Source organism: Microcebus murinus, chromosome 22 (assembly GCF_040939455.1).
Source record: "Microcebus murinus isolate Inina chromosome 22, M.murinus_Inina_mat1.0, whole genome shotgun sequence".
Taxonomy (NCBI): Eukaryota; Metazoa; Chordata; class Mammalia; order Primates; family Cheirogaleidae; genus Microcebus; species Microcebus murinus.
This window is the reverse complement of record NC_134125.1, coordinates 26,089,686-26,106,424: the sequence shown is the minus strand read 5'-3', so window position 1 is coordinate 26,106,424 and position 16,739 is coordinate 26,089,686. Positions and strand designations below refer to the sequence as shown.

At 50.2% G+C, this 16,739-nt stretch overlaps 1 protein-coding gene across 3 annotated transcripts; it reads left to right on the top strand.

Moving 5' to 3' along the window:
* Positions 1–1,798: 1,798 nt before the first annotated feature.
* ZNF74 (zinc finger protein 74) lies at positions 1,799–16,399 on the top strand. Of its 3 annotated transcripts, XM_075996776.1 has the most exons (6): positions 1,799–3,173; positions 3,568–3,653; positions 9,331–9,457; positions 9,952–10,047; positions 11,065–11,166; positions 13,571–16,399. In XM_075996776.1, the coding sequence occupies exons 1-6, from the start codon at positions 3,140–3,142 to the stop codon at positions 15,232–15,234; spliced, it is 2,109 nt and encodes a 702-aa protein (XP_075852891.1). In that variant the 5' UTR covers positions 1,799–3,139; the 3' UTR covers positions 15,235–16,399. The 3 variants fall into 3 exon arrangements, with proteins under 3 accessions (XP_075852891.1, XP_012632081.1, XP_012632080.2); XM_012776627.3 differs by lacking the exon at positions 11,065–11,166; XM_012776626.2 differs by lacking the exons at positions 1,799–3,173; positions 3,568–3,653 and having other exon boundaries at positions 8,523–9,457.
* The last annotated feature ends 340 nt before the right edge of the window (positions 16,400–16,739 follow it).

Below are 16,739 nucleotides of genomic sequence, written 5' to 3'. Positions count from 1 at the left end.
ACTCCAGGGCTCAATGTAATTGACTCCTAGATCTTACCATGTGGTGTCTTCTTCTTAATTCAGTTCCTGTTCTTCAGTCTGAGCACTTAGGCTCCACCTGTGATTGCACTCTTGATTCATCTGGGCATGCTCAGGTTCCATAACATTCAACCTTGGTGTCCACAGCAAATGAAAAATAATTCACAATTTTGTTATAAAAAGTTTCCAGATTAATCTGGTAAGGTTACATACTGAGGACTGAACTCTAATTTTTTGCTAAAAACTCCTTCCTAAGGAGGCCAGCTGGGTTAGGCTGGCAAATGGTAAGGAGGCCAGCAGGGTTAGGCTGACAAACGGTAAATTCCCACTAAGTGGCTTTTGTTAACCAAACGAAGCAGTGGTTTACTTCCTGACCTGATTCTGGTATGGCATTAACATCACCTAAAAGATAAGAAGCCCCTGTCTTAACTCAAGCATCCTAGCAGATGCCTATCATAAATTTAAAATATCTTAACTCAAGCATCCTAGCAGGCTCCTATTGTAAATTTAAAATGTCCTCCTGTCTGGACCTCCCAGAGTGCTCATACCCTTATCTTAAAATAAGCATATCCTTTCTGGTCTAGATAAAGTCTAACTCTCTCAGCCAATTGCCAGCCAAAGAATCTTTAAACCCACCTATAACCTGTAAGCCCCCGCTTCGAGATGTCCCACCTTTTTGGGCCAAACCAATGTGTGCCTCTCATGTATTGATTTGTGACTTTGCCTGTAACCGCTGTCTCTCTGAAAATGTATAAAACTGAACTGTAACCCAGCCACGGCGAGTCCACTTGCCCAAGGCCTCTGGGCAGTGGCTCCGGGTCATGGTCCTCAAATTTGGCTCAGAATAAATCTCTTTAAAATTATTTTACAGAGTTTGGCTTTTTTTCCGTCAACAATACACACATTACAACTGGACCTGTGAGATCCACAGTCCCACCAACTTAGAGAGGTGCATACCCGCTCACATGCAAACTAGAATTTTGAGAGGACAGCCACACACACAGGTCTACGGATTCATCCATGCAATATCCATTACATATTTACCTGTATAATGCATATGTCTGTCATACAAACATATTCAGGCAGTGAGACATAGATGATACTATGAACCATCCAAAAACAGTCACATAAAGATGAACATACATTTGAAGCAAGGATTGTTAGTGTATTTATTAAAAAATTAAAGAATAAAAAATTTCAAAAAAGATGAACATACAGAGGAGCACATGCATAAATGTACACCTAGTCATTCATTCAGACCTGTGTGACCACAGTGAGACACACGCATACACATGAGCACATATAAAGACTCAGACCAGACCTGTAAGTCAACAGCTATGTCCCGGCCCGAGGGACCTTTTGTTACTCGCGAGGGGCGAGGGGGACCGTGCCTGAAAGAGATGGGCCCTGAAAGAGATGGGCGAGAGAAAGGAACGAGACCAAGCAAAGGGTTGTCAAGGTCTACTTTACTTGGATTTTTAGTAGGTTTTATATATAGAAACAAGGAAGTAGAAACAGAAAAATAGAGTGGGGGGATGATGAGGCTTGGGTGTGGGCTAATCAGCCCCAATCAGCATCCCAATGGCACCGGAAGCTGTTTGTGCTGGATCACTCAAAGCCAACCTGGCAGGGGGTCGGGAACAAACTATAGCTGGAGGGCTGGGTGCTATTTTCGTCTTAGGCTCGTAGGACAAGTCGTTGGAATGTGGAGGGTCTTAGTCTCCAACACAGCTATATGTCAACACATAGAAAACCCTACTCTACCCCTGACCAACTCTCAGTAGGAATTCTGGTAATGAACCTCAGTTCTGGAGTTACTCAACCTCCTCCTGGCTGTGTGACTTGGGACAAGTTACCCTGCTTACCTGTACTACAGATTCTTCATCTCTAAAATGGGGGTAATAATAGTTAGCAAACCTCACTGGGCTGCTGTGAATTCTGCCAGAAAATACATGTCCAGCTCTTAGAAGCATGCCTGGCGTGTGTTCAGTGTTCAGTACCTACTTGCTGTTGCTGCTGTTGGCATTATCACTGCGTTAATGTCAGAGGACTGGGCGAAGACTGGGCCGCCACCCAGACTCTCCATCCCCAGCGCCGGAGGGTGGACTGCAGTGAGGGGCACCTGGCCTACCTGGGAGCAGGGCTAGGGCTCTCCCAAATCTGGAGCCCGGCTCCCAGAAGGAACAGCGGGGGCAGGACCCCCAGGAAGCCCCTCGAGGGCAAGCCCACCACCGCCTGTATCCCTAGGGCCTCAGCCTTTCCTGCACACAGGTGTGCAGCGAAGGGTACCTGACTGCACCTGGAGACGTGGATGAACGGACACACAATTCCTGGCTCCTGGGCATCTCTCTCCCGCTACGCCAGCAATCAGACACCCAAGCAGTGGCCCCGCACTGGGCCCACATCGAGATACAGAGAGCCTTCCGCAGCAAGGAGGGTAGTGGCCAGAACTAAGTTTCCCGAAACTGTGCTTGCTACAAGCTCTTTCTGGGTCGGGTTGCCAGGGAGGTCCGAGATTTGGAGCCTGGGGGGGGGAGTTTTACGCATGCGCGGCGCAAAGGCGGCCGGGAGGTGTAGTTCGAATCCGTTCCGTGCATGCGCACTTTCCCGTGGCGGCCGCCGGGCTGCTCTTTGTGGAGCTAGCTGTCCTTTTGTGGGAGGCCGGTCCGGTCACTCGCGGGTCCGCCCGACCGTCGGTCGTTTCCTCCGTCTGCTCAGGGACCTATCTGCCAGCCGAGCTCCCTTCTCGCTGGCGGCCTGGCCCCGGTCCCCGAGCGCGGGTTCTCCGGGGGCGTGTGTGACTGGCCCGGTGTGCGGGCGCGTGTGATGGAGACGGGGACGCGCCCGGTGTGGGGCGCGGGTGTGTCAGGCGACGGGCGCGACGGGGACGAGCCCGGTGTGGGGGGCGGGGTGTCCGCGGAGCCCGCCTGAGCGCGGCCGCCGCCGGGGGGCGGGGAGGGGCCCCGTGCGTGAGGTCCTGCGGCTGTGAGCGCGCGGCGACCCCGCGAGGCTCCCCTGCAGGCCGCTGTCTGAGCCCCAGAGGTAGGACTTGCTTCCCTGGGCCTGGGGACCAGGAGGCCACGGAGCTGCACACTCCTCCGGGGACGCTGGCGAGGGGGCCATGGAGACTTCGGCCCAGAAGCCAGAGGAGACAGGTACAACTGCGCTCTTTTTGTCAGTGAGTCTGTGTGGATTTGCACTTGAGGATGCTGACACTCAGAGAGGTCAGGCTGGTGCCCTCACCCAGCCAGCTTATCAGGCCTGCTTCTTCACTGAGCAACCACTTGTTCCCACTCAAACAGGTTTGGGGGGAGGAAGGGAATGGCTGTGTTCTTCCTCATTAGTTGAAGTGTCTGAAACCCAGGCAGAAAGAATCAAGCCCTGATGCTGTATTAGTGTGTGCTGGCTGTTGGGGCTCGTACCCACCACCTGCCTGGACAGTCCCCGCGTCTGATTCCCACCTTTGCCCGAGGGGGTGGGCTTTAGCTGAGCCTTGAGCCAGGTGGCTGTGGGCAGAGCAGCCCCCTTGACTCATTTCTCTTTCCCCAGTTCTTTCCTGTCAGGATCCTGCTGTTTCTCTCAAAGAGAATCCAGGGGATATATTGGGTTGGGGACTTCTGGAAGCCAGGTGTGAGGTGAGTGGCTGTCTTTTCTCCCTTCTTTATGAAGAGGGTTGGGACCTTCCTTCCCCGGCCCTGGATCTGCAGTCATCCTCAGACCTTCACCTGGGGACCTGCCCTGCGGTCCAGGCAGCAGGAATAGCTCCAGTTGAAGAGTCTGGATATTGTCCCAGGTGTGCGCACTGGAAAGGAATCTTCTTGAATGTCCCTTCCAGCCAGATTCAATGGGTCAGTGGCCAGAAGCTGTATGCCCAGCACTGCTCTGGGAGCTCTGAGAAGTGTTTTTAGTGGAACCTGAGCAAGTAGGTGACATCTCACGTGAGGTCACTTTGCTTATCTCCACATGGTGGCAGGGGGTTGATGCAGACCCCGGGGATGTTTGCAAGTGGCTGGTCCTTGTTTGGGGGAGTTTGCTGGAATGGAATCAGGTAAGGCATGCGGAACAGCTGAGGAAGGACGGCACTGCAGCACTGGGGTGAGATGACGACAATAGGGGACACGGTCCCTGACGTGGGGCCTCCCCGGATAGACCTGGAGGTTTAGAGAATCTGGGAACTCAACAGGGAATTGGCACAGGGGCCACTTCTGCGCTAAGTGGAAACCAGATGCCACCTTTTATAGACTTTGGACTTTGCTCCTTATTTTGTTTTGCCTCCTAAACTACTGCATGCCATGGTGGTATTTGGAAGGGTGCAGTTGACAAGGAGAGTGCAGTGTAGAAAAAGGTCTGGAGGGTTGAGGGTCCTTTGATTTTTATTTTTTTAGGATTTGTGGTTTTGTCACTCTCTCATTCGAAAGAGGTGAGGGTGGCTGACAGACAGAAAAAGCTCTAAGACATGTCTCATGAGATGTGCCTGGCTTCCACAGTGTGTTAGAATGCAGCCTGGTCCTAGGAAACACTCGAGATATGACAGTCAAATTCAATGCATGATCCTTGATTGGAGCAGAGATCCAAAAAAAGATTGATAAAAAGCAGTTTGGGACAATGAGAAAATTTGACAATGGGTTGTTATGTTACAGAATATTGTATCAATAGTGAATTTCTTTGGTGTGAAGATGGTACTGTGATGATGTGAGAGAATACCCATGGGAGATACAAGCTGAAGAACATAGGGGAGATGTCAGCTGCAACTCACCTTCACATGGTTCAACCAAAAATGTGTGTGCATGTGAGTGTGTGCAGCTACCTCAAGGTGATAGTGCCCTTCTTGTGCGTATGTATTATTCCTAAAATACTAGTGTTTCAGATGTTTGTGTAACCTATCCTCTCTCCTGAGTACTCCTCACGTTTGACTCTCCAAACAGTCTCCTGCACACTCATGGTCTCGGTTTACTGGTCTCCTGGAACATCTCACAGAGTCAGTTCTGACTTCTCTGCTGGCTCATTACCACATGAGCATTGAGTCCCACTCACATGACCTGGGCATTTTGTTCCCTTTCCTGCAGAATGAAAACACATTGGACACGGGCTTCTCCCAGCTGGTGGGAGACACCCTCAGAGGGCCTGTGCTGGGCTGAGACCCTACCCTACTCTTAGCTGGTTGATGCCCCCACACTGATGCCATGTAGCCCCCACTGTCTGCCCCACAGTCAGCACCGCATTCCAATGCCTCCGGAGCTTTATTTCAGCCCATTTTCTCCTTCCCTCCACCAGTGCAGCCACCATCCTCTTCCATGCCTGTGTGCTTCAGTTAGGGGTGTGTTCTCAGCATCTGTCCTCACCATCACCTTCTCATCTCCCTAAAATCCAGTGCTTTTTGGAGTCAGGTTTATTGAGGTGTAACTTATATATGCAGCACAGTTCTCCGATTTTAAGTTTATGATTTGATGAATTTTGGCAAATGTACACAGTTGTGTCACCAGCACCATAATGGTGGTATGGAACATTTCCATCATCCAAAAATTTCCTCGTGCCACTTTGCATTCAGTCCTCTCCCCTCGCCTCTTGGCAACCGCTATAGTTTTGCCTTTTAAAGAATTCTGTATGGAATTATATGCTATGTAGTCTTTTGTCTCTGACTTACATCACTTAGCTCATGCTTTTGAGTTCATCCATGCAGCTGTGTGAATCAGTAGTGTGTTCCTTTACATTGCTGAGTAATACTCCATTTGTATTAGTCTGCTGTGGTTGCTGTGACAAAGTACCACAAACTAGGGGGCTTAACCACCAGAAATTTATTTTCTCTCAGTTCTAAAGGCTAGAGGTCTGAAATCAAGGTTTCGACAGGGTTGATTTCTTCTGAGGCCTCTCCGCTTGGCTGGAAGACGGCCACCTTCTTTCTCTCTGCATCTTCACATGGTCTTACCTCCATCCATGCATCTGTTCAAATACCCTCTCCTTATGAGGACACTAGTTATACTGGATTAGGGCCCACTACAATGAATTTATTTTAACTTAATTACCTCTCCGAATACATTGACATTTTGAGGTACTGGGTGTTGGGACTTCAACATGGGAGCTGGGGGAAGGGCACACAATTCAGCCTATAACACCATGGGACGGATATGATACAATTTGTTCATCTATTTGCCAGCTGATGGACATTTAGGTTGTTAGCAGGTTTTGGCTGTTACCAATTAATCTGCTATAGATGTTTAAGTGCAATATTGCCATGTGTTTTCATTTCTTTTGAATAAATAGCTAGGTGTGAAATAGCTGAGTCATATACTAAATATATGTTTAATTGTCAATTTTATTTATCTTTTCAAAGAACCACCTTTTGGGGCCAGGCACGGTGCTTCACGCCTGTAATCCTAGCACTCTGGGAGAATCACTTGGGTCCAGGAGTTTGAGGTTACAGTGAGCTATGATGACACCACTGTACTCCAGCCTGGTCAACAGAGCAAGACCTTGTCATAAAAAAAAAAAAAAGGAAAGAAAAAAAGAACCATTTTTTGGTTTTATTAGTTTTCTGTTTTCTATTTCATAGATTTCAGGTTCTTATTATCTCCTTCCTTTACTTTGGTTTCTTAAGATTGAAAATTAGATACTGATTTGACACTTTTTTCCTTTTCTTATATTAGCATTCAATGCTGTAAATTTAGAGACAAAGTCTTGCTGTCTGACGCCCAGAGTAAAGTGGTGCATACATATTTCCCTGCAACCTCAAATTCCTGCGCTCAAGTGATCCTCTTGCCTCAACATCTGAGTAGCTGGAATGCTGTAAATTTAATCTAAGCACTGCCTTATCTCCACCCTACAACTTTTGTTATGTTCTATTTTCTTTTTTATTCAGTTTGAAATAGTTTCTAATTTTTCTCTTGACTTTTTTTTCTCAGTCATGTGTTATTTTGGAGTGTGTTATTTAATTTCCAAATATTTAGGGTATTTTCCAGATAGCTTCCTATTACTGATTTCTAATTTAATTCTGTGGTAGTCAGAGAATGAACTTTGAATAATTTAAATTCTTTCTAATTTACTAAGACTTATTTTATTTCCCAGAGTGTGGCTTATTTTGGTAAATGTTTTGTGTGCACTTGAATATATATTCTGCTTTTGTTAGCTAGAATGTTCTATAAATATCAGTTAAGTCAAGTTGAATAATACTGTTATTAAAAAAATAACTGTTATAATAAAAATAATACTGTTATTAAAAAAAATCAACCCTTTTATCATTATGTAATGTCTCTCTTTATGTCTGATGATATGAATATTTCTCTGAAATTAACTTTTTTTTTTTTTTTTTTTGCTACAGTCTCACTTCTGTTGCCCAGGCTAGAGTGCTGTGGTGTCAGCTTAGCTCACAGCAACCTCAAACTCCTGGGTTCAAGCAATCCTCCTGCCTCAGCCTCCCGAGTAGCTGGGACTACAGGCATACACCACCATGCCCGGCTAATTTATATATATATTTTTTTTCTTTTACTTAGCCAATTAATTTCTTTCTATTTATAGAGTCAGGGTCTTGCTCTTGCTCAGGGTGGTCTAGAACTCCTGACCTTGAGCAATCTGCCAGCCTTGGCCTCCCAGAGTGCTAGGATTACAGGTGTGAGTCACCATGCCCGGCCACTCCGAAATTAACTTTGTTAATACAGCCAATTCAGCTTTCTTTTGATTAGTGTTTGCAGGGTATATCTTTTTCAATCCTTTTACTTTTAACCTATAGTTATCTTTGTATTTAAAGTGGGTTTCTGTAGCTGGCATATAGTTGGGTCTTGCTTTTTTATTCCGGTTGACAGTCTCCTCCTTTTAATTAGAGCATTTAGACCATTCGCATTTAATCCAACTATGGTTGGATTTACATCTCACTTTTTGCTATTTGTTTTCTATGTCTTGTGTCTTTTTTGTTTCTCTGTTCTTCCCTTAATGCCTTGTTTTGAGGTAAACAAATACTATTCTAGTATACTGGGGTTTTTTTGGGTTTTTTTTTGAGACAAGCAAGTCTGGGGTGGGGTGGCAGCGGGGAGAGCAGGCCTCGTGGAACAGGGAGGTATGAGGCAAGAAGGAGCAGAAGACAACCAGATGAGGACTCCAAGTGGGCTCTTGGCCCCTCGGGGCACAGAGCTTGCTGACACATGCAAGGTTTCCTTCCATAGAATACGATGATGGTTTCTAATTGAGTTAGATCCTTTCCAATAGTGAGTTTTGATTAGAGTCGCTGAGTATTTTGTAGTATTCTTTCAAGTTTTTTTGTTTTTGAGACAGAGTCTCACTCTGTTGCCGTGGCGTCAGCCTAGCTCACAGCAACTTCAAACTCCTGGGCTCAAGCAATCCTCCTGCCTCAGCCTCCCAAGTAGCTTGGTCTACTACAGGCATGTGCCACCATGCCCAGCTAATTTTATATATATATACATATATATATATATATATATTTGTGTGTGTGTGTCCAGCTAATTTCTTTCTATTTTTTTAGTAGAGACGGGGTCTCGCTCCTGCTCAGGCTAGTCTCGAACTCCTGAGCTCAAATGATCCACCTGCCTTGGCCTCCCAGAGTGCTAGGATTACAGACATGAGCCACCACGCCGAGCCTCTTTCAAGTTTTTTTTTTCTTTTTTTTTTTTGAGACAGAGTCTCTCTTTGTTGCCCAGGCTAGAGTGAGTGCCATGGCGTCAGCCTAGCTCACAGCAACCTCAAACTCCTGGGCTCAAGCAATCCTTCTGCCTCAGCCTCCCGAGTAGCTGGGACTACAGGCATGCGCCACCATGCCCGGCTAATTTTTTATATATATATATATATTAGTTGGCCAATTAATTTCTTTCTATTTATAGTAGAGACGGGGTCTTGCTCTTGCTCAGGCTGGTTTCGAACTCCTGACCTCGAGCAATCCGCCCGCCTCGGCCTCCCAGAGTGCTAGGATTACAGGCTTGAGCCACCACGCCCGGCCTCTCTTTCAAGTTTTTTAAGTTGAAAATTCTTGACCCAGGAAAGCATAGCATCTCACCTAGGATGTGATGTATAGTGCAGCAGCCACGAGCCCCACCTTGAGTTGCCAGGGCCCACCAGTGTCCTTTCAGACTCTTCCAGTCCGGAAAGCTGGCCGGGGGCATGTGTGCTGATTCCCAGCCCCGCTCCCTGCCCCTGGTCCCCAGCTCAGCCCTGGTCAACGCCTACAGCACAACCTTCTGTGCTTGGGAGAAGGTCAACTGAGGGTTTCCCTTTACTCATAAGGTCCTTAATCAATCTGTAGCTCCCTGGGAACCATGGAAACAGCATCATTCCTGTCCTGGGTGAGTGAGAATGTTCATGTCATTTCAGGAATCCGTGACTTTCAAGGATGTGGCTGTGGATTTCACCCAGGAGGAGTGGGGTCAGCTGGACTCCCCACAGAGGGCCCTGTACCGGGATGTGATGTTGGAGAACTACCAGAACCTCCTTGCCCTCGGTAAGGGGCTCCCTGGAGGCTGGGCTTCTGCTCTCAGCTTCTCCCACATGGTAGATATTACCAGGGGTCCCTTTAGTATCAGCCCTGGTGTCACGATGTGGGAAACATGGCCTTTGCCTCCAGGCACTTGTGGCCAGGGGCCTCTGCCATGCCAGAAGTCCCCAGTGGGCAGCATGGTAGCTGGTGGCATCCTCACTGGGAATCTCCCCTGGTCTCAGAGCAGGGGGCAGGGAAGGGAGGGAGGACTAGAGCCCGGCCTGCCCTGCAGCTGTCCTCATGCAGTGAAGGGAGGGTGTCAGCATGTGTGGCATCTTCATAGCATTTATTTGGGTTCCATGTCTGAGGCCCTTCACCACTCTAGGGCCCAGGGGGCTTCCTGTTGCCAGGCGATGGTGTACACTTCACATGCCCTCTGTTGTTAATGAGGCGTCCCATAGGCTGGCTGGCCCTGGAGCGCCTTGGCACCCAGGCCCACTGCTTTCTCCCATGAGCAGGGCCTCTGGTCTACAAGCCAGATGTGATCTCCCATCTGGAACGAGGCGAGGAGCCGTGGCAGGTGCAGAGAGAAGTCCCTGGAGGGTCTCGTCCAGGTAAGCGGGCGACACAGGTGGATGGGTACTGGCCCTGCCTGCGGTGCCTCCTCCTCACCTCCTCACGTGGCCCTGGTTTTCCTTCCATGTTCCCACTGCCCTTGCTCCCTCTGCCTTCCCAGGGCCCCTGCTAGACACTTCCGCCTTCCTCCCTCCAGCATGTATTGAGCACCGACTATGTGCAGGACCTGTACGGGGAAGACAGCAGTGAACAGAGCCCGTCAAGATGCCTGTCTGCTGGTGGTGGGCGGGGGGCATAGGAGTAGCACCATGTGGATGGAGATATTTAACAAATGGCATTTGCCAGGGGATGGGAAGTGTGTGTGGGGTTGGGGTTGAGGCTCTGCTCACTGAGAAGAAGGGACAGGAGCAGTAAGGAGACACTGGGAGGTGGCACTGGTCAGGCCAGGGTCAGGGTTAGGGTCAGGGTCAGCTACGTCCACTGGGCCACAGCCAAGGTGCCAGCCTTCCCAAGTGAAAGAGGCCAGGAACAGGTCCTAGGCAAAAGGTGGTCTGTTTTTTTCTTTGACTTTTTTTCCATAGACTTCTTTCTGAGTCAGTTAATGAATAAATGAATTATATAATTTCAGCTTAACTTAGTGGACAGTGACTGCTGAGCATGTTGGGCATCTGGGAAGCGTGGAACACATACCTCTTTGTGGGAAAGGCTACCACGGTGCAGTTAGACACAGAGCCACAGGACTGTCCGTGTGCGGGGCCAGGGTGGCTAGGGTTGAGACGAGGCGGCCCCTCCGCAGTCCTAGCCCCCCCACCACCCCAGTCACCCCCTGCATGGCACCTGTAGCCCCAGCTTCCTGCACTTTCTTTCTCACCCCAGCCTCTGCTGCTGTCTCTGTTCTCTTTGCCAAAAGAGAACAGAGCTTTTAAAAAATTAATGTTTTTGTTTGGTTACTATATGTTTATACTGAAAATAGGATAATACAGAGAAATCTTGAAATCTCCCATAATCTTTCTGCACAGCGATAACCCATTTCATTTCTCTGTATTTCCTCACAGCTGCTCCCCTGTGTATGGACAGATATTTTTTAAAAACCACACACGCCCCTGGAATTGCAGCACAGGCTTTGGACTCTCGCTCTCTGCACTCACCGTGCCATGGTGAGCACCAGCACGCGCCCTTCGCTGACCGCACAGTGTCTAGAGTGACGTGGATGCCCTGTTGCGGCACCAGCCCCTCCTGCTGCCAAAACGACTTTTTTCCGCCCTCAGCCCTTCTCTCCCTGCCCGGTGTGCCTTAATGGACTCTCGACCACCTGCCCAGCATTGGCGTCGCTGCAGCCCTGTGTCACTAGCCATTGTGGGGGCCTCTGCTCACGTGCCTGAAACCAGACTCAGAACTGGCCTTTCCTCTTCCCATCCCTGCTTTTCTAAAAGCTTCCACCATCCACCCAGGCTTGGCCTGCTCACCCTCTCCTCTGTCCTCCTCCTGCCGTCTTCGGTCAGCGGCAAGGAGCACAGTCAACGTCAGCTCCTAAATATTTCTTGAATCTGCCACTCCATGTCATTCTCACAGCCTCTGCAGAGGTTGCCATTTCTCACCTGGATTTTTTAGAGGGTCTCCTTAACCAGTCTCCTGGCGACCAGCTTGTTCCACCCTCCTTATAAGCCACCAGAGCCATTTTTAAGATGCATTGTTGGCCGGGCGCGGTGGTTCACGCCTGTAATCCTAGCACTCTGGGAGGCGGAGGTGGGCAGATTGCTCGAAGTCAGGAGTTCAAAACCAGCCTGAGCAAGAGCGAGACCCCATCTCTACTATAAATAGAAAGAAATTAATTGGCCAACTAATATATATAGAAAAAACTAGCCGAGTATGGTGGCACATGCCTGTAGTCCCAGCTACTCGGGAGGCTGAGGCAGGAGGATCGCTTGAGCGATCCTCCAGGAGTTTGAGGTTGCTGTGAGCTAGACTGACGCCACGGCACTCACTCTAGCCTGGGCAACAAAGTGAGACTCTGTCTCAAAAAAAAAAAAAAAAAGATGCATTGTTATCACACCACCCTCTGGGTCAGGTGCCTCATGTCCCAGCACCCGTCCACCTTGCCAGGGCCACCTCTTAGCCTTCTCCTCTGCACATCTCATCCTCATCTTACTCTCACCTCTGAGCTTCTGCACACGCTGTTCCACCTCCGCCTGGTTGCCTGCTGTCTGTCCTGTCAGGGCCAGTTCCCCCTGCCCAGCCACTTCAGACAGCTTGGGGCCCCACGCAGTGCTACCATGCACCTCTCTCTATTACACTAGTCTGCAGTCCTCAAAGCTGTTAGGGAAGATAGAGTTAGAAGTAAGATCTCCTGCTAGCCCAGAAAATCTTTTTGAATAAGTATTTAACCAGATGCCATGCAGGGCACAGAAAGAAACCAACCCCTTTTACAGAACCAGGCAGCTTCAGCCTGGTGCACCGGGTAGAGGTACATCTTGGACTGGACTCCCACAGAGGCAGGCAGAATGCACCCTCCTGCTCTGTGTCCCCATTTCACAGGGACTCCGAGGAGGACATCAGGATGCAGAGCTGGCACAAAGCTTATTGAGCTCCTGAAAAGACCTGAGGCCTGTGAGACAGAGAAAGCATTTGCAATTCCCAGTGTTCTGAAGAGGATGCTGGTGCATGATTTATTTTTTTAGACTTGCATTTACCCTGTGTTTACCCCCAGCACCCAACATGGCTTTGACAGGCAGCAGTCCATCAGTGTTCCCACGAATGAATGAAATCCTGGTCTCCAGACCCTGAGCTTGCCCCTTTCTCAGCCCCATCCTGGGCACTTGCTTGAAGCTGCTCTTTTTGGATCCCCTGGGCTCTTCTGCCTCTCTAGTCTTTGCGCTATCTGGTGGCTCCTTCCCATTTGTTCCTCTCCCTCCCTTCTTGCGTCGCTTACCCATCTCATCCTGGGCACTGTCCTTTGTCTCTCTGCCTTCATGTCTCTGAGCTCTTTGTCTCCGTTGGCTGCTGCTCTCTTTTCTGGGCTTATCTGGGTCCCTAGGTCCGCTCTCATCTGAATCCCCAGCCAAGTCCTATGGCTCATGCCTGTAATCCCAGCACTTTGGGAAGCCAAGGTGGGAGGATTGCTTGAGGCCAGGAGTTCAAGATGAGCTTGGCAACATAGTGAGACCCTATCTCTACAAAAATTAAAAGAGTTAGCCTGAGGCGCAGTGGCTCATGCCTGTAATCCTAGCATTCTGGGAAGCTGAGGCAGGAGGACTGCTCAAGGCCAGGAGTTTGAAACCAGCCTGAACAAGAAATAGAAAGAAATTAATCAGCCAACTAAAAGTATATAGAAAAAATTAGCCAGGCATGGTGGTGCATGCCTGTGATCCCAGCTACTCTGGAGACTGAGGCGTGAGGACAGCTTGAACCCAGGAGCTTGCGGCTGTGGTGAGCTATGATAGAGCCAGTACACTCCATCCTGGGTGACACAGTGAGACCGTATCTCAAAAAAAATCCCCCAAAACCAAATTGCAGGGCCATGTTTCCACCTACTCAGAAAACTCCATTTCCCATTTCTTACAGAATGGGCGCATGGGCCTGAGACGGAGGAGTCCTCCCAACAGCCGGATGTTTGTAAAGAACTGTCCCTGGAGCCAGCTGTGGGGCGAGCGCCCAGGCTGGGCCTTCACGGAGCCGGCCTGGGAGCCGGCCTGGGAGACGCTCCGTGGGCCTGGGAGAGCCAGGCGGGTGCTCTGCAGCCCGGCCCCACTGAGCGCTGGCAGGCAGCATCCGCCACCCCCAGGGCCGTCTCTGCGGAGTCAGGCCACGGGGAGTCCGAGGAGAATCTCCTGCTTAGGTGTGCCCTGTCTGCCCAGCAGAGCATGCCCCCAGGAGGCCACTGTCCTGACAGACACAGCAAGGACGTGCAGTCCCCTGGGGACGGAACCGAAGGCCCGGCCAGGACATGGACCAGGGAAAACCCTCTGGAGTCCAGGGAGCCGGGTAAGTCCCCCCACGCACCCAAGCGGGCAGCAGGCGCCAGAGCTGGCCCGTTCGCTTGCAGCGAGTGCGGGAAGGCCTTCCGCCAGAGCTCGTCGCTCACGCTGCACCAGCGCTGGCACGGCCGGGAGAAGGCCTACCAGTGCAGCGAGTGCGGCAAGGCCTTCACCTGGAGCACCAACCTGCTGGAGCACCGGCGCAGCCACACGGGCGAGAAGCCCTTCTTCTGTGGCGAGTGTGGTAAGGCCTTCAGCTGCCACTCGTCCCTCAACGTGCACCAGCGCATCCACACGGGCGAGCGGCCCTACAAGTGCGGCGCCTGCGACAAGGCCTTCAGCTGCAGCTCGCTGCTCAACATGCACCTGCGCGTGCACACGGGCGAGAAGCCCTACAAGTGCGGCGAGTGCGGCAAGGCCTTCAACCAGCGCACGCACCTCACGCGCCACCACCGCATCCACACGGGCGAGAAGCCCTACAAGTGCGGCGCCTGCGGCAAGGCCTTCACCTGCCACTCGTCCCTCACCGTGCATGAGAAGATCCACAACGGGGACAAGCCGTTCAAGTGTGGCGAGTGCGCGAAGGCCTTCAACAGCCGCTCGCGCCTCACGCTGCACCAGAGGACGCACACGGGCGAGAAGCCCTTCCGGTGCGCCGACTGCGGCAAGGCCTTCAGCTGCCACGCCTACCTCATCGTGCACCGGCGCATCCACAGCGGCGAGAAGCCCTTCAAGTGCAACGAGTGCGGCAAGGCCTTCAGCTCGCACTCCTACCTCATCGTGCACCAGCGCATCCACACCGGCGAGAAGCCTTTCGACTGCAGCAGGTGCTGGAAGGCCTTCAGCTGCCACTCGTCCCTCATCGTGCACCAGCGCATCCACACGGGCGAGAAGCCCTACAAGTGCCGCGAGTGCGGCAAGGCCTTCAGCCAGAACCACTGTCTCATCAAACACCAGAAGATCCACTCCGGAGAGAGAGCGCTCAAGTGCAGGGAGTGCGGGGAGACGTTCAGCTGGAGCTCCCACCTCCTGGAGCACCAGAGGCTGCACAGCCAGGAAAAGCCCTTCGCCCTCCAGTTCAACAAACACCTGCTGAGCACGTACTATGTGCCCGGCAGTCTGCTGGGCGCAGGGGAGACAGGGGGCAGGGACGTGGACCCGATGAACCCACTGGACATGGCCAAGCTCTTGTGTGTGGTTCCGCCCCCAGCCAGCAGGAGTTTCCCCCTGGGGAGCAAACCTGGCAACTAACGTGATGCAGCCACCTTCGGAGCCATCCAACCTGTGTCCCCTCCTGGCTGTGCGGGTCCAGGCCGCAGGTTGGTCCAGAAGCATGACCCTTGTCTTATCGCCTGGTCAGGTGGACATGCCGTGACATCTCCTTTAATTACAGTCAGTCACCTCCCTGCAAGGGGTACACTTCAGGGAGAGCCTTAGGGCCATTTCAGGAAGCCCTGTCACCTGTTTTCCTTGTTGGGTCTGGAAGTCATCGCCAAGGAAACAGATCGTTCCTACAGATAAAAAGAAGGTGTATGTCAACTATTGTGTCCTCAGACGGGCATGGTTTCTAGTTGGAATTTCCTCTGTAAACTGCTATGTTCAGAATAAGAATGATAAAGTAGAAGAATCAGTAACAGCATTACTTCCCAGTGAACACTGTCATGTTTCTGGAGGGCAGCATAATCTTGGATGGTGGGCATTTGGAAAAAAGTGAATTTCCTGGACGTACCTTGTGTAAATAGCTCTACTGCAGAGCCGTCTGTTACTAACAGCACAGTCGGGTGGGCTCTGTGGTCAGCCCAAATGGGACCCTTATACAAACCCCAGGAGAGGTGACCCTCCCCATGGCCACGCTCTCCAGGGATAGGAAGACAGACTTAATCTAGAGTGTCTCTTCTACTCAGTCTGAAGCAAGAATAAGCTGCCCTCGCAGTGGTAATACATCTGTATAGAGTGCTGTAGCTGATGAAATGCTTTGGGTATGCTTTTTAAAACATGAAGACAAAACAATCACACTTCAGAAAATGTAGATTTAAGAAAAATAAGATGCCCATAATTCTTAATAAAACTGCATTTTGCACTTTGATAAAGCATTACCTTCTGCTTTGTTCATATTAAGAGTTTTACATTAAACATAGTTTATCATTTTTTTTAATCTTTTTTCCCTCTTAGCTGCATAGCAGAATTTTTTTTCCCAGTAACTGAACCATCGTTGGAGTTATAATTCTAAATGGAGGCATCGCGTTCTGTCTGGCCCATTAGGATCTCTTTTGTTAGATAGTAAAGTTATTTCCATGTTTTTCACTGTCGTAAATAATTCTTCATTGAGCATCTTATTGCATTATACTTTGTTGGTGTTTTCTTAGATTTCTGTAAGTGAAAATTTTAAGATAAAGGAAACAAATATTTTCAGGAATTATTTTGGTATATTTTTGTCGTGTGTTTCATGAGTAGAAATCAATCACCAGTATTGATCAGGCAGGGAAGTCCCCTGCTCATCCATCTCCTAGAGATAGAACCGTTGGAAGTTGGGTGTCTGGATGACCTTTGCTCAGTTCTGAGTGACAGCATGTTCGTGGTCCTTGGCATGTGTTGCCCGGTTGCTTTCCTCAAGAATGTCTAGATGCTGGCCTCTCCTGTTGCATCTTGGAGCCACATGATGACAGTCTTGGGACCCTTCATAGCGGCATTGGTAAAAGAAAAATATGATCTAGGTTTTTGTTTGTTTTGAGATAGGGTCTCACTCTGTTGCCCAG